The sequence below is a fragment of the Felis catus genome, chromosome A2 (assembly GCF_018350175.1).
Source record: "Felis catus isolate Fca126 chromosome A2, F.catus_Fca126_mat1.0, whole genome shotgun sequence".
NCBI classification, from domain to species: Eukaryota; Metazoa; Chordata; class Mammalia; order Carnivora; family Felidae; genus Felis; species Felis catus.
This window is the reverse complement of record NC_058369.1, coordinates 94,969,549-94,987,538: the sequence shown is the minus strand read 5'-3', so window position 1 is coordinate 94,987,538 and position 17,990 is coordinate 94,969,549. Positions and strand designations below refer to the sequence as shown.

The following is a 17,990-nucleotide window of genomic DNA, read 5'->3' as shown; positions in this document are numbered from 1 at the left end:
TTAGTACGCTTCAGTGGTATCAGAGACAATTTTCATAACTGCTATTGAATAAGTTCCCTTTGGCAATATACTCAACAAGGACAAACATAGGACTCCTGCAATTCTTCAATTAGTTATCAATCCAGTAAAGGAGCATATTTCTAAAAGTAAATTATGAGTCTCTTTCTGGTCATAATTTACAGTGTCCTCAAAGGGCTGTTGCCATGTTACCCAAGTGTACAACTTACCAATTAGATCAGAACTGTCAGCAACCATAAAGAAATTGAATTTGAAATAGTATATCACAAAGCAGGCATGAATGCATAGAAATGCACTTATGCTTTAGGAGCAATATCATTAGTTGATTAATATACAGAACATTATTTGTGTCATTTATCCTTAAGGCTGCCCATTAGCTTAATCTTTTATCTGAATAAGTCTTGTAAAACACGCTTATCCTAAAAAGAGGATACAGAAAAAATAAGGCATTAGTTTGCATTATGCTGTTTCAATTTCCCCCAGTGATAATGGTGGGTTGTAGAAGGATGAAAAGAAGGGAGAGGAAATCACAGGAGACGAGAGAGTAGAGGTGGAGGGATGATGGAGAAGAATAGGGAAAAAAGAAGAGATATTTTGCTATAACAGAATACCACAGACTTGGTGACTTAAACAGTCAATAAAATATCTGCTTTTATTATTTTCTTCTAGACAGGAATATACAGTATCATAATTTCAGTGGGAAGAAATCTGTAAATAACATTAAACAAGATATTTTATTGACTGTTATGGGCTGAGTGTTTGCCTCCCTCAAAATTCATATGTTGAAACCTTACTTCCCCCCCCCCCATGTGGTAGGATTTGGAGGTGGGATGTTGAGGAGATAATGAGGTTTAAACTCTGTCACGAGTATGGGACCCTCATGATTAGTGCCCTTAGAAGAGAGATCTCTCTCCACCCCCATGGGGGCCATGGGAGCACACAGCAAGGGTGTTGGCTGTCTGTAAACCAGGAAGCAGGATCAGAAACCAAATCTGCTGGTACCTTGATATTGAACATCCCAGGCCCCAGAACTAGGAGAAATGTCTGCTGTTTAAGGCACCAAGTCTGTGGTGTTTTGTTACAGCAGCCCAAGCAGATGAATACATTGACTACTGCTATGCAATATCATCAAGCCATTTGTCAATTAAACAAAATTTGTAGGTCAAAAGTAAAGCACATGCTGTAGACACAAGGAAATACATATTTTTTTCTCAATTCTATTTTGTAATCCTAATATATTTTATAATTTAAAAATATCTATTTCACAATTTTCAGTATATCCCACTGGACCAGGGTTTCTCAACTTTGGCACTTCGGATCAGATCATTCTTTGTTGTCAGGAGTTGTGTGCTCTGCAAAATGTTTAGTAGCCTTTCTGGCCTCTACTCACTAAATACCCATAAGAAGTCCACATGTCAGTCATGACAATAAAAAACATGTTCAGGTATTGTCAAATGTCTCTTGGAGGTAAAACTGACCCCTGTTGAGAACCACAGTTCTAGAAATGAATGTGTAGGTACCTCCTGAAATAATTACATAATCTTCACATCTTTTTTATTCCTCTACATTGAGTTTAATTAAAAGATAGCAAGAGGGGCACCTGGGTGGCTCAGTTGGTTAAGCATCTGACTTCAGCTCAGGTCATGATCTCACAGCTTGTGAGTTTGAGCCCCGCATCAGGCTCTGTGCTGACAGCTGAGAGCCTGGAGCCTGATTTGAATTCTGTGTTTCCCTCTCTCTCTGCCCCTCCCCCACTCATGCTCTGTCTCTCTCTGTCTCACAAAAGTGAATAAACGTTAAAAAAAAAAAAGATAGCAAGAATAGTACTTTGTTTCAACAACAAAGGCAGTGGAGTTTTATGTGCACTGTAGAAAGGATGATAGGAATATGAGAAGGATAAACTCAATATAAAAAGTGTCGACCAACTCTGAGGAGTTTTCATGGGAACAGAAAGACTATGGATTGCATGTTCCACATACTGCATTCTACAAATCCCAATAACCATGTGGAATCTTAAGTTTATCTTCTTTTCCCCTCCTGTAGATACTTTTTGTTTTGGGAAAAGTATGGGTGCTAAACCTACTTACCTCTGAGAGAAAGTACGACAATTAAATTAAATGTTGAGTTTTAGCCATTTGTGGTAATCCCTCTTGAGCCTGTAATCTCATTACAGTGGACCGTATTATTATACAGGAAAACAAAATAAATATATGCAAAAACCTAACAGTTCCTTACAATCTTATAAACTTTAACATCAATTAAAAAAAAAAACTTTATTCATTCCAGGGGAATACTTTTTTTTAAAGTAAAAACATTCACTTAACCTGATTTCATGAGTAGCAAGAATGGGTCTCAGTGGTCAGTGAGATTCCTGTATCTATGCCCCATTTCTTCAGGAGGCAGAAGGCAGAATGGCCAAGATATCAATGTGGTGTGCACCATTGTATCTTCATGTTCCATTCAGCTTCAGTTACAAAGGGCTGTGTTCATTGCCTTTTCATCTAGTAACAAAAAAGCCTAAAAGTGCAGTGGAATACTTTTAATGCTGGACCAGAGACCACCACAGAAGCTTTTACTCTATCTTGGAAGCATAATTTACTCCATAAGTCAGGGTGACTCACCATCCCAACTTCCGTAGGACTTTCCTGGTTTTACCATCGAAAGTCCAACATCCCAAGAAACCCCTCAGCCCTGGGCAAACCTAAACAATGCATTATCCTACCTGAGTTTTGAGTCTTTGACAGAGGATTTATTGAAGGTAACTTGAAAAAAAAAATCCAAGAGTTGGAAAGATAAGGTCAAGAATAGTCTCTAAATCTACTTTTAAGGAAAAAAAACCCAACTCTTCTAACAACCAAGTAGCATTGGCATTTGGAATATGCATTTAACTAGCCTGTATGACTTCCAGGTATTTGCTGCTGTGTTTGTGAAGATGAGCATTTCCAAGGGCAAGAGAACAATCTGTCTCAGAGTGTTTCATTTAAGCAAGGACACGCTGCCAACTTGAAAGGAAATAAAGGCCACACTTTGTCTATGGGGGGATCCTGCAGTTATTCCCCTGCAAATTTAATTCAAACAGGTATTGAGATCTGAAACATGGAGATATCCACAAATTAGAGGATACTTGGTTTTTAAAAAGGAAAGAAAAGAAATCCAGGCCACAGAGAACTATCTCAAAGCTGCAATAGCGGTTCCTTTTCATGTTCATCACTGTATTCCTATGAACATGTTTTGAAAGTCTACACTGTGAATAAAATTATTTGAGGTCTTCATATGAAATATGCATATTATAAATTTTAAAACTTAAAATTGTCTTCAAGTCAATTTTATTTAAAAAATAGCATGTGTGTAAAACGTGCAAAATTAGTGCTATTCCAATACTTGACTTTAAAAATTATTAGTTATACAAATATGCCACCCAACTAGTTTATTGGTGATTCCCTTACAAAATGCAGTATTATTTGAATTTTATCACTCAAAAATATACCTCTTTAGAATATCACCATCTTAAAATAAAAAGATTTATTTAAAGAAATCTCTATTGAAAAATATCTTATTTTTTCAAGCAATTTAAGATTCTGTTTGACTTATAAGACTGATGACCCTCAGAATATTTATCATATGTTCATTGCAGGATTTGCTTATGGATTGTACTTGAGCCAATCCATTACATGAGAAAGATTTCTATGAGAAATCCTTTAATGTGACCTGTTACTTGGGTCCCAAATCAACTTATAAACAAAATCTCCAACAGGAGAATCTTAAACAAGAACTTGATTCTGTAATGGAGTAGAGACAGTTGTCATCACAGATCATGATACTACTTAAGGAAATTGGCCTAGAGTCTGTCTTTTAATCACTAGGTTCCAAGTAAGCTGTTTTATTACTGTAATTATTATGGTTTAATAAATCCATTGTCAAAAGCTATGACCAAAGTGAATAGAAATATTGAAGCACAAAAAGTTTATGAAAATTTGAGTCATGATTGAAGCTCAACTACTGTTTTTCAAATTCTAGGGACCACTGGCATCTGCCAACAGTTCAAACTACAGATATAAATCTTAGGAGTCACCAAAAAAAACACCTTTTTTTGCCACATCCCTTGTAAGACCTCATTTCAAATGTAAAGGCCATAAAATAAAAGCCTTGGATTTAAGGTAGTGTTGCAATTTCTTTTTAGTAATGTAACCAGAGAATTCTTACATGTAGTCCACATCTTATTTTGGCTCCTAAAGATTAATCCTGCAAGACTTTGAAGTTACTATGTTCCATGAAGTATTCAATAACAACATAGCTAGTGTCCACCTCAAGACATATGTGATGACCACATTCTGATTCTTATCTCTCAAGCCCCAGTTACACAGAATGTTATAATCAGAAATGTATCAGAGATACCCAGTGCAATATCACTGGTTTCAATTAATTGCATGTGTGTTACATAAAATGTGGCTTATAGCCAATCAACAGATTAGTAAGTAATAAAGGCAAGAGTAGCCAGAGTTGAACACACACACACACACACACACACATGCACACACACACACTAAAAATATGGCATCTTTTAAAAAAAACAAAATTTTTTTTTTTAAAGACCAAAACATGGTATCATTGAAAGTGATCTGAAGCCACCCAAGTCCTCTAAGTTTGTGGTTTAGGCAATTTTTTTAATTGGCCACCAGCTCTTCATTGTGGTCTCCTTTCCTAGTTACATGCTGGACTTTAGGAATGATGGAACTATAGCAGAAGCCTTCATTGCTTAGGGAGACAAAAGGACCAGGACTGTAAACCCAGGCTGACAAGTGACAACCCCAGACTAACTGAAAAATCTGGTCCAGCTGTTTTGCATATGTTTGACACTGGCTGGCTCTGAGATTAAAAATGTGACTTTCTGCTCCCACAAAGTTTAAGTGAAAAAATGGCCCTTTAAAAAAAGAGCATCAGAAGGCTTTCATAATCTGTATACATTTACTATAAAAGCTAAATCAAGCACACCGTGGGGGGAAAATTGACTTCAACTGATAACTGGTTAAAAAAAAAATAGGCAAACCAAACCATCTGAAAATAGGGTTTGTCATGGAAACAGCATGCTAATGGGACCATATTCCCGGTACCTATAGGGTTTTCCAGGAAAGTCTTGTTTTGCCATGGGTACCTAAAGAAACAAAAGAATACACTGGCTTTCTATATGCTACACAATTTTAAATAAGTTGCTTCCTAAAAACAAAGCCTGGTGGTGACTTGAAAATTTTGTCTTTTAAGGCATTTAATTCCAGCATTATAAAACCTTTCTGCATCAAATTTATAGTTGCATCATTTTAAGGACATCCACAATAAGAATGCTTTGTATTTATTTCATGGATTGAGACTAATAATCTTAAATTTTCTTCCCCCAGAAATCATCTGATTGAAATACCTAGAGAGGAGATATGTTTTAATTTGCCCTAAGAATTCCTTTTTTAAAATGTCTATACAACAAAACCTGCTCAGATATCTACTAGAGATTAACGAAACAAAGAAAAAAAGAACATAAAATTGCATCTTGCTACGTGAAATTGAATGCTGTATTTTCAATTAGATTTCATATTTTCATTTGCCTTAAAATAATGATAATGACTTAAAAGACAATGAATTGCATTATAACCATGAAAGTAACTCTATTGCATCAATGGTCTTCATTTTAGTTCCTTGTCATTTTATCACAAAATATTTTCATGGGAAAATTTAATATAAATATTTTTAGTCTATAAAAGAATAAGAGACTTGTTTTCCAAAGGTATTGGAGGTTTTTCATCTGATGTTTTCCATTTCTCATAACCTTATTTCCATATTGTAATATATATAAGTAAACTTTGCACCTCTATTTTATAAAAATTAGTGTGTGTATATTATGTATATATGTATATATAGATATAATATAGATTTTATATATATATATATGTATATATACACACACACCCACACACATATATATAAATTCTGACTAAGAGTAGACCAACTAGATAATTTCTCTGGAAAAGGTTCCTTGAACAATATAAAAATGGGGTCTTCCAAAGCAAACAACAAAAACAACCTTATACACCCAGCTACTGTTTAAAATGCTTATAAACACACAGTCAGTTAACCATTTATTGATTGCCTATTTATGGTTTTGGAATATCCAAGATTATGAAAAAGACAATACCTCAAAAAAATCATGACCAAGGTGATGCCTGATGATTTAAATAAACTTCCATATGATAAAAAGCCACGTAAATTTACCCCTTGTAAGAAAAAAAAGACTTTAATATTAAAATTAGAGTTCTCTTTTTAATAATCCTCTCAGTAAAGAAATAATTTGGAAACTTCTATTTTATATTGTTACTATCATGAAAGCAGATGATGTCTAGGAACTTGGCAATGTCAGTTGCAACATTGCAAGTAGGATACATCTTTGGAAGGGCTCGTCTGAATGTTTAAGGATAGACTTTTCCATTGAATTCCTGAATTTATATACTTTGGGACTGGCTATGAGACACTATAAAATGTAAAGATAGTTCAGACAGTTCCAGTTCTGTTATTTTCAGGCACAAAAACCATATAATTTTGTACAAAACTTTGATTTTTTTATTTGTGAAATTAAAAATATGGTATTTTATATATATATAAACTTCTATTCCTCTATAAATATAGATGATTTTGTGATAGTGAACAGAATAAATGCATACCAAATCCAAAGACCATTGTCATTTTAGGGTATGACAGACATAGATAAATTTAGGTCCTAAGTACTGGCATTTAGATAAACTCTTAAAATTTAAAACAATACAATCAGGAGGCTTGCTTTTCTCCTCTTTTCCACAGAGAACTAAAGTGAATATTATTAAATGGCTTTGAAAGATTTACACTTGACGCATTTCTGTAAATCCAAAAAGGAGCACACACTGTCCCTTTACCATGCATGCCCATGTTTTGTTTATTTCAGGATCTAACCCCACCAATTATTCCACCTCCTTTACCTCCTGGAATCCTACAAGGTTATTTTCAATGATGTGGATTGTTCCTCCCTCAGACTGTGTTGCTGAATAATCATAATAATATGTTGAAAGTATACAACTTTTACATTTTAAACTTTTTTATATATGTCTAATTATTATTTAAAAATAATAAAAAGCACTTCATTTTGAGAAAGTCCATTACACTGAAATCTCCTTCAAGTGTTCCTATTCAGCTTACGTTCTGCTATCCAGTTAAGGAAAGCAAAGATCAACTCCTTAACAAAGCTTTCCAGGTGACCTAATGTTTCCATTTTACAGAAAGGTAAAATCTAAATGCGGGCTGTCTCAGTCCTAGAGGCAGTTTGCCAGGCATCCGTATGCAATTAGAATTAACATTTTATAAACCCCATCTTCAGTCTCTCCTGACCCACACAAAGCTCCAAGCCTCTTCCCAAATCTTAGCAACCACATCTTTCCATGATGCTGGCCAAACCCATACCAGGTTTTAGACACTAGAGAATGAAATGAGCTCATCCACCAAAAATTAGACTTGAAAAAGTTTGGCACTGGTTATCCCACTCACCCTCTAACCAACTTACATAGGAGGGAATGCCTGGGCTTTGGAGGCCAGTGTGGAAGGAGGCTGGGACTGCCGCAGCCCACATCTGTGGACCTCCTTGAAGCTAGGAGTTAAGGTTCTCTACAGTGAAAAATTCAGTTTCAATAAAGGGGCAAGGCCTTCACAATCTGCGCCCCCCCCCCCCACCTCACAAGGGCACACTCGGGATGGGCAGGGGTCTACCCCCGGATCTGGAAGCTCTGTGGAGTTCTATATCTAAAGAGCCCCGACCCCAAGCAATGAAGGAAAGGAAGGAGCAGAAAGCGGAGGCGGTAAGTGACCTGGGCCGCGCAGCCCCACAGGCGGCCCCACACGCACCCCGACTGCCGCAAGGAGGGGCGCGCCAGAACAAGCAAGAGCACCGTGAGCTCCGGTTTTACCTCTGCAGTACTTTGAAAAGGCAAAGGAAAAGCCTGAAATGGGTAAACCGCCCTAAATAATTAAAACTTAAAACAAAACAACAAAAAAGGAAAAGGCAGAAAAAGGAAAACGCGTGACCGGTCATCATTTAAATACAAATATACTTACAAAAATCTTACACAGGCTATTTACAATCATAAAAGCGTACAGTCCTGGTACCAGAGAGTGAGAACCAGAGTGGTCTGTCCATCCCCCCTGTGGCAGTTGGGCCCTCCAGTCCGTTTGCCCCAAGGGACCAAAGCTTTTGCAGGAGCTGTGTTGTAGAAAGGAGCCTGCGAAAAGTGAATGGCTAGTGAGAAAGCCTCCAGTAGCCAGGCTTGGCAAGAGTTCCATGGGGCCAGCTTTATGGGAGTGGCTGGGACGAAGCCGACGGCTGGGAATGGGCTGAACCCCCAGGTCTCAGACGGTGGTCTCCCCCTGTTTGCTGTTGGTGAGCCTGGTATAGAACTTCCTCCAGGAGTTGAGGGTCTTGCCGGACCAGATCCAGAAGCCTGACGTGATGCCCACGATCAGCGTCATAAGGTACTTGATCATGAAGACTGTGAAGTCTGGGCTCATGGGCGGGTGCGGCGGGGCGCCTCCACCCGCCTGGAGGTGGGGGCAGGGGATGGCGTAGCTCTTGCAGCTCTGGGCCACCCAGCTGCGCTCCCACTGGTCCCGGAAGGCCTGCTCATAGAAGTAGCAGGCGATGACAATAGTGGCTGGCACCGTGTAAAGCACGCTGAAAACGCCGATGCGCACCATGAGCTTCTCCAGCTTCTCGGTCTTGGTGCCGTCGTGCTTCATGATGGTGCGAATGCGGAAGAGGGACACGAAGCCGGCCAACAAAAAAGACGTGCCGATGAACAGGTACACGAAGAGTGGCGCCAGCACGAAGCCGCGCAGCGCGTCCACATTGTTGAGCCCTACGAAGCACACCCCGCTCAGCACATCGCCGTCCACCTGGCCCAGCGCCAGGATGGTGATGGTCTTGATGGCCGGAACGGCCCAGGCGGCCAGGTGAAAATATTGCGAGTTAGCCTCGATGGCTTCGTGACCCCACTTCATGCCCGCTGCCAGGAACCAGGTGAGCGACAGGATCACCCACCAGATGGAGCTGGCCATGCTGAAGAAGTAAAGCATCATGAAGAGGATGGTGCAGCCCTCCTTCTTGGTGCCCTGCGCCACTGTGCGTGCCCCGTCCTCGGAGAACTTGTCATTACACACCACTCGGTCCTCCAGCAGGAAGCCGGCGATGTAGGCCACGGCCACTGCCGTGTAGCAGCCGGACAGGAAGATGATGGGCCGCTCCGGGTAGCTGAAGCGCCGCATGTCCACCAGGTACGTTAGCACCGTGAAAAGCGTGGAGGCGCAGCACAGCACCGACCAGATGCCGATCCAGGTGCGCGAGAAGCGCAGCTCCTCGGGCCCAAAGTACATAAGCCCGTACACCTTGGTCGGCTCACAGGGCGCACCGCAGTCCTTCTCCCCTAGGAAGTGGTAGTTGAGGTAGGAGGGCACCTTGAGGGCGCGCGGGCAAGAGAACTTGCCACGCTCCGACGCGCCGGAGCCCCCCGGGAAGCCGCCGCCACGGTGCCCCCCGCCGCCGTGCTGAGGGTTGCTGGTCCAGAACTCCGGGAGCAACGAGGGCGTCGGGGTGCCCTTGTCCGACGTATTTTGGCCCACGCACAGCTCGCCGGCGCCGTGCACCGGGAACTTCTCACACTTGAGCGTGTCAGGCCACTGGAAGCCGAACTTGTTCATGAGCGCCTCGCAGCCCTGGCGCGCACGCTCGCACAGGGAGCGGCAGGGCGGCAGAGCCTGCTCCAGCACCGTGCACACTGGCGCGTACATAGAGCACAAGAAGAACTTGAGTTCCGCCGAGCACTGCACCTTCACCAAGGGGTAGAATTGGTGCACCTCGAGGCCCGCATCCTCTTGGTTCGTGTGGCCCAAAAGGTTGGGCATGATGGTTTGGTTGTACGCGATGTCTGTGCACAGCGGGATGGAGATGGGCTGGCAGTAGCCGTGGTCCGGGATAGAGATGCCCCGCTCGCCGTTGTACTGTTGCCCGCCCTGCTGCTGCTGAGGCGGCGGCGGTGGGGGCTGCTGCCCCGGCCCGGGCCCCTGGCCCGGCCCCTGGCCCACTGCCTGCGCCCGGACCCCCAGCAGCAGCGGAACCTCCAGCAGCCAAAGCAGTAGCAGGAGCCGGCGCGCCAAGCGCCCGGAGTCAGCTGGGGGGCGGCGGCGGTGGCTCTCGGCATCTCCGCTCCCTTCCGCCACCGGTCCAGCTGGGAGCGCCCCGGCATAAAGTTCCCAGCTCGCGCCGCCGCCGGCGGCGGCGGCCCAGGACTTCTTAGGCGCCTCCTCTTCAGCCATACTTTCTCGGCTCCTTTCTTGGCGCCGCCCGGCTGAGGCTGGCAGTGGCGCGGCCGGCGGCGGCTCCCCCTGCGTCCGGGGAGATCTCCTCCGCGCCGGTGCCCTCCGTCGAGCCCGAGCTGCGCTCAGCCCGCTCCCCCGGCTCCCGCTCCAAGTCCCGCAGCCGCCGCCGCCGCGGAAACTTGCGATTCATGAAGCGTGGGCGGCTGGTAGAGCCCGGGTGGCTCCGGCGCGCCGGGGTCGCGTCCCGCCTTCCTGGCCCTCGGCTCGCTGGCTCCCGGCTGGCGGCGCCGTGCTAGTGGCCACGGCCCCGTAGAGCGCGCAACTCTCCGCAGCCCAGCAGCCTCGGCTCCCCCCTGCGCCTCCGCCTCCTTCTCCGCCGCCGCCGCCTGACCATTTGTGTCAATCCCTCAACTCGCTCGTTCTCCACTCCCTCGCGCGCCCTCGGACCGGTTTCCAGGCGCCCCGCAGTCTGTCTTTCACCAGGAGGGAGGAGCCTTGAAACCGACGCGGAACTGGAGGCTCAGGGACCGTCGCCCAATCGCGGCACTGGCTTCCCCGCGCAAAGGGCACCCGCCGCCTGCTTCCCTGAGCGAAAGTCGGCGGCTGGCGGGAGGAGGAGGGGGCGGGAGGAGGAGGAAGTAGTAGTGGTGGCAGAGGCACCGCTCCGGCACAAAGAGTGGGTTTGCTATGAAGCGGGACAGGCTTGGTTGCTTTTGCTTTTGCGGAAGAAAGGGCGAGCACTAGTAGGAGAATGGTACCATATGCTGCTGGGGATAATGAATAGGAGTCGGCGGACCTCGGGACTCAGCTTTTCTTTTATCCATTTTCATGTTTAAAAATCCTGCTCTTAACTCTGGTTACAAACAGCCAACCGAGCACCGCGATCAGGACAGATGCCTTTGACTTCAGGAGCGCAGGGCTTCCTTTGAGTTTATGTCTATCGAGGTTTGGTTTCAAATATTACTCTAATAAGTCCAAGAGCTCTCAGGCTGGGCTTGGCGGGCTTTGGACGCGCCATTTCCCCCAAGGAGAAGTTCACGGGATTGCTGTCAAATGAAGAACAAGAACAAAACACAAACACAAACTTTGACGGAATTGAAAAAGTAAAGCCAGGTGCGCCATCCGCTACTATTATCTTTCTTGTAGTCCCCTTTTCGCCTCTGTGATCGAGTCAGAAACAGAAGCAAAGGGAGAGAACCATTAAATATTTAGAGAGAAAAACTTGAGAATGCGACGACCTCTCTTCGGGAGCGTCCTCTCCGCCCAAGCCTCCAGAAGTGCCTCGGACCCGGAGAAGCAACGCCAGCGACCAACCTGAGCTGTGGGGGAGCTATTGGAGCCTTCCAGGGCCGGAACGTCCACGGCACAGGGGCAACTCCTGGGAGTGTCAAACTGGGCCGGTTAGGAGCCAGGCTGGGCGGCAGCGTGGTCTTCCACTGGTGTGCGGACCTGGGGATGCCAGTTTAGCAAACAGCGAAGTCTGAAAGCAAAAGAGCTAACTGCACGTTCCCTTCCTAATTACAAACAACACAATTCATCTCAGCCTCCTTACATTCTTGTTGTTTCTGCGTAAGGTTTTTAAAAACGATGTTTTAACAACATGACTCAGTTTTATCAGTAAAGTGCCATTGTGTTGTTAATTCTGTCTAGGATTTGTTGACCTATGATTAGATTTTCAGGATACTTTTCTACAATTTTTTTTCTATCTTTTGCTTATCCATCCATTTGTTTAATACATACTTAGGAAGCACCTCTTAGGTTATAAGCGATATTAGGTAGTAGACTACAAAGAGATGTACAAGACATGGCCCAGCCTTACAGGAAGTCATAGTACAGTAGGGCATAGAAAGGTAGATCACTTATCTTGTCGCCCATCCCAAAGCTGAGTGAGCACAGTGGAAGCAGCCAGCCAGTGGAAATGGGTGAGAAGTGTTCTGATAGAGAGGTGGGTGGAAGGTGCAAAAGACAGAGGCTCTATAGTGCTTAAAGTGCCAAATGGAGTGGGGGTGAGGAGTGAGGGTACCTGAGATATCTCAAGGAAGGCAGGAGAAAGTTTTAGTCCATACTAAAAAGTTTGGGCTGAATAATCTACAGACAATAGGAAGCTATTGAGGGTCACTTTCTCCCACATATACAGCAGGGTGGCTTCAGAAGGACTGTGAAAGATGGAACCTGGACCACGTTGTCATTGGGAAGCTTGAACATTAGTCTAGACATAAAGGTCGCTACTTAAGATAGGTGTTGCTTGTACCGTATACTAACAGGGCACTGAAGATCATCACTATGCATGTTGGTGTCTCTAAAGAATGTGCAGCTGTATCTTTACCTGATAAACCAAAATGACATCTATTTGTCTTAGGTACATATGTTATTGTTCTTTAAATATTCATGCACATAGCAAATTCATAAAATATATATTTCTTTTAAAGTATTTCTGGATTCCTAGTACCTGTTGTTTTTTTTTTAAGAAAATGCAACGGGTACTAAATGTACAACAGGTTCCATTTGTGAGTGTGTGTATGTGTGTTGACAATAATTCATGTAAGATTTTGATATTGAAAAGGAGGTGCTCTCTGAGGTCCTTTGAGCCCTCACAGTCCGTAATTGTTCATTTTACCTTCCAGCATTCCAGCCCACAGTCTCCCAGGAACACTTTTTCTCTAGCCTTCTGCCCTGATGCTCATTCTTCTGCTGACAGTATCCCATGCTTAGAAACTTTACCAAGACAAGTTCATTCTACCATTCCTCTCTTATAAAGACTTATCTGTCTGGTGTTCCGTTCTCTCAAGGTCATCATTGGTGAAGCATCACATGCATTAAGCATCACATGCATTAAGCACCCACCAACACCACTGCTCCAAACCCTCTTCTCCCCCCAACAAATAGGGCATAGGGATTAAGGCAGAGTGCTCGGTTCTGTTCCTCAGAGTAGGTGACACTCTCTTGCTTCAAAAGTTGTTGTATTGAAATTCTTGAGCTTAGTTTACCCTCCACTGGACAGTGAAGTTTACTAGGGAGGAGGCTCAGACATGCTATCAGAGTTAAAAAAAAAAAAAAAGTCATTCTTGCTGGATCATGGCACTGGAAGGAACCAGACATCATCTAGGAACTAGTGAATTTTCTCCTCTTACAATGAAGAATATTATACCCAGAAAAGTTAAAGAATGAACTTCAGGTAAAATGGCCTTGTTTGGTTTGAATTTCATTAGATGCTTATTTTAACCCTTTTTATGTTCTTTTGAGTAGTTATAATGCTTTTAATTAAAAAGTCAGTTTTCTGTAGTTTTCTCTCAGACTGTGTAAAAAAAGGCCTTGTAAAATAAAAAAAAAAAAAAATCATTTCCTGAGAGTTGTCTTCCAAAGTAAAAAAACCTAGATCTTCTATTTATTTTATAGCAATCCAGTATTTCATTTATTAAACATATCTGATATAGAGGAAGCTGTTAAAATCAAGAACAGTTCAGAGTTGTTGTAACCCATTACAATTAGTGTTACGGAAAGTCTTTTGGGGAGGTGACGCAGGCTGTGGATAACATAATGTTAGAAGAGAAATATGAGCAGTATATTTTTACCTTACTCTAAAATATAGTATTTTCTCAAGATGTGGAAATGTTTGAGATCCATAGATAAAAATGACTAAATAAGTATGAACTATTATGAACTTTGCAATAAAAATATTTCAATTAGGCAAAAACTATAAACATAACCCAGTTTCTCCTTGAAATTGGTTCTTCAAGCTTCAGACTCAGTCAAGTTTTCTTATATCAAAGATCTTTTTTTTTTTTATCAGTCCTTTCCCAAATCTTCTGAAGTTTCTCCAGACTACTTATGTCAGGTTGAATGTGGGTAATTCCCAGGACTAGAGATCCAGTTCCAATTACATACAGTTGAGTGCACATGGACACGCAAGCAGTTAGGTGAAGTCTCCACAGACAACCTGGCAGACCTTGAAATTTTAGGTAAGTTGTTTTGTTGTTGGCTTGTGGGTGACAAGTTTGAATTATCTTTGTTGAATAACAGAGATTATAATACGGGCTAAGACTATATTTTTTGAGCAGCTATTGTAGGTATTTGGCATTTTTTTCCTTAATGTACCCTATGTATGCTACATTTTGTCACGTAAATTTTACCACTCTTTGAGGCAAGGTACTAATTATTATTTTCTTTTAATAGATGAAGAATCAAATGCTCAAAGTAGTTAAGCAACTTGTCCAAGGCTCTATAGCCAGTTAGTACCAGGGTAGGCCTTGTGTCAGACCAAAGTCAATGGACTTCCATTGAATAAACATGTCTATCCTAAAAATTATAGAAGAAAATGTGGTTTCTGAGATGTGCAGATTGGTGATTCTTCAGTATTTAACATAGTTTTCTATACCAGGATAATAGGGGTAACACCTCTGGGACTCAGAATATAAATATTTTTCTTGACCCTCATGCTCTGTAGAATGCAGTTTAAGAAACGCTGGGTTAGGGGCAACTGGGTGACTCAGTAGGTTAAGCGTCTGACTTCGCCTCAGGTTGTGATCTCACGGTTTGTGGATTCGAGCCCCACATCAGGCTCTGAGCTGTCAGCATAGAGCCTGGAGCCTGCTTCAGATTCTGTGTCTTCCTCTTTCTCTGCCCCTCCCCCGCTTGCACTCTGTCTCTCTCTCTCTTTCAAAAATAAATAAACATTTAAAAATTAAAAAAAAAAAAAAAAGAAATGCTGGGTTAGACCTAATATACTTTGAAACTATAAGATTGGATTTTCACCTCTGTATCACTTTTGTATGTCAGGAGTTCAGTCTTCTCTTTGAATTCCTAGTGAAGGGATATTGATTGGTTAGGGAGCTGAGAGTGATAGAGAAACCCCAGACTATGCTATTGCCTTCTACCTGGGAGGCATTACCTAGGAGTCTATCATACTGCCTTTGCAGACACTGTAGGTTAGAGACATTGTCTAAGCTTTCACCCTAAATCTCTACCTTATTCCTTCTTGAATTTCCAACCCAGGAATTTCTGCATAAGCTAATTCTTATCTTCCCAAACCTCTGTATTCTTTTGCAACCATTCTAAAACTGTCTTTTCTTTTTTCCTTTTTCCCTTCATTCTTAAACAAATATGCTCTTGACATTGGTGAGATAGTTTTTGGATTCATTTATACACAGAGCCTCAATTTATAAACTCTCTTTGAAAGGTCCATCTTTAAAATAAAGATGCTTTTCCTAAAACAACTTATCAAAAGAGACAGTCAGTTTGATTATCTTGACTTTTATCTTACTTCTAGCTGATTCATAGTAAGACCCTAAACTGACTTATCTTTTGAGGGTCAGCTATGATTTGTTAGAGTGTACATTTTAACCATGGTAAGACTCAAAATTTTAATATAGAAGGGTGTAGATATAAATACAAATCATGGATTCTTTGTACACAAATCTCACAAAACACATCTAAAAAAATAGAAGTGTAAAAGGAAAGAGAAATCATCATTGAATTATAATCAGCAAAGTTGGATAATAATTACCCCCATTCATCCTATAATTCGAAGATTAAAGTAAAAAAGTACAAAAAGTATAAAAGTATAAAAACTAAATGTATTACTTAAATACCAGTTTCTCCAAAAGACCAGATGGAAAGAGCTGTCTCATGACTCTGCTTTAATTACTCTGTTGTCATTATGCAATTGGAAATAGTGTATACTATCTGGGAAAACTTTTGCAAAACATATAGGCATTTGTGTTGGATTTAAAATGTAGTCCTCTGTGAGGCTCTGGGCAAGAAATATAGATGATCCCTTGTAAATTAAAACCTTATGTTTCATGAGCTAAAAGAGGCCCCTCTGATTGGCTAAGATGTGGGGAGCAGACTTTGGAATCATTTTGGTGCAGAAAGAAGTGTTTAAGAGAACAAGTAAATCTTGTGCCTCTGTGAGCAAGCCTCTCTGCGCTCATTTCTGGGCAGCTTGACATTTTTTTGTGTATGGGGGAAATAATGTTGTGCATCTTTTAAAAACATAACATAATCAAATTATTTTTTATTTGTTTTTGTTGTTGTTGTTGTTGTTTCTTGCCATAACCTGAATCTTATGACTGAAAGTATCATGGAAGTCAATCTATGGTTTCTAAAGTATTAGTACAAATTCTTCTTAAAATACCATCTTTGGGACTATGATTAAGAACAAATGGAACATGCAACCAGGCATTTCATTTCAGATCTGACAACATTTCTTTGGCCATGGTAAAGAAAGGCACTGGGCTATTTGTACTTCATTAGACATCTAAGACTAAAAAGATCCTAATTTTGAAAAAAGTAAAAGAGAAAGAAAAACATTTTTTTTCCCATGAAAGTTATCATCATAACATAGTACCTGACTTAATCTTCATGACAATGCTGCTGCAGATAGCCAGATCCTCAGTTAAGACACAGAAATACAAGCTTAAGACATTGACTTGCTCACACAGCCTATCAGTAGGGGAACCAGAATTCAAATGCGGTTACCACCTGCATTACCATGGTAGCATGCCAAGGGAAACACGATAAATTCCATAACTTTTGTAACCTAATTAAAGAAAATTCATTAGGGAACACAAAATTCTGCCAAGAACCTAACTCTAAGACAATTATTAGGGATGTTTTAGTATAAAGGATATCAAATGCCATAGGGCAATGTCAGATGGCCATTTCTCATATCTGCCCGTTATAAAAACCAAGATATAATGGTATATCTTAGGTGGGGAAAGGTGTTTCCGTAAGGAGACAAAAAAAAGAAAAAGAAAAAGAAAAAATAGACCAAAAGTGTAGCTTTCCTGTGATCTGATTTGATGGGGTACACCCTTAGGGGATGTATTCGCCATTCTTACATTTTTCTGCAACAGAAGAAAGTCCTGGACTTTGGAGTATTCTTCAGTGCTGGGTGAAAGTGACTTCTTTTATCTCAGCCTCAGTTTCCTCATTTATAAAATTAGGGTGATGATCTAAATGGTTATAGTATATCTTGCTGGCTTTAATATTCTGTATTTCTGATCACAACAAAGAAGTATGCATATTTACATTTAAAAGTCAGAATATTAATCAATAGGCAAGTGCATTTGATAAAACTGCCTCAGCATATTGATTTTAGGAATCTCTGCATTATTGATCTGATAGGTTGGAATGTAATCGGGGTCTATTTAAACCAAGGGTTTTTCTTTTCAGCTTTCATTTCCCCTCAGCTCTCTCTAGAACAGAAGTAAGAGAAGTCTCTGCTACATGGGCTAGTGTGCTTCCCCTCAGGGCCTTGTAGTCTGTGGAGTTTATATGGCATTCTGTTTGCTGCCAGCCCTTCAGATTAACACAGGGATCTTAGCTTAGAAAGAAGAGAGTAAACTTTGCCATCATTAAAAATTGATATATATTTAGAAAGCATGCACACGGATCAAGATTGGATCTGATGATTTTGATATAGTTTATTTTCCCTTTTACCCCATGACTATCTCTAAATCCGTTATTTTCTAAATGTGCCATATACCTATTGCTATGTAATAAACCACCCCAAATTTAGGGGCATAAAATGATAGCCATTCTATTATGCTCATGATTCATGGACTCAAGAATTTGGACAGGGACAGTGGGAATGACTC

The 17,990-nt window shown here is 41.6% G+C and overlaps 2 protein-coding genes across 2 annotated transcripts in view; both read right to left on the bottom strand.

The window, feature by feature from the left end:
• The window catches only part of CDK14 (cyclin dependent kinase 14), a 674,504-nt gene that overhangs the window by 18,609 nt on the left and 637,905 nt on the right, over positions 1 to 17,990 (bottom strand). The window lies entirely within an intron of this gene.
• FZD1 (frizzled class receptor 1) lies at positions 5,562 to 12,754 on the bottom strand. Its single transcript, XM_003982740.6, has one exon. The coding sequence runs from the start codon at positions 10,387 to 10,389 to the stop codon at positions 8,431 to 8,433; it is 1,959 nt and encodes a 652-aa protein (XP_003982789.1). The 5' UTR covers positions 10,390 to 12,754; the 3' UTR covers positions 5,562 to 8,430.

What these genes read in the sequence shown, in the direction of transcription:
- FZD1 (XM_003982740.6), bottom strand. Translation starts at nt 10,389, where the DNA reads ATGGCTGAAGAGGAGGCGCCTAAGAAGTCCTGGGCCGCCGCCGCCGGC.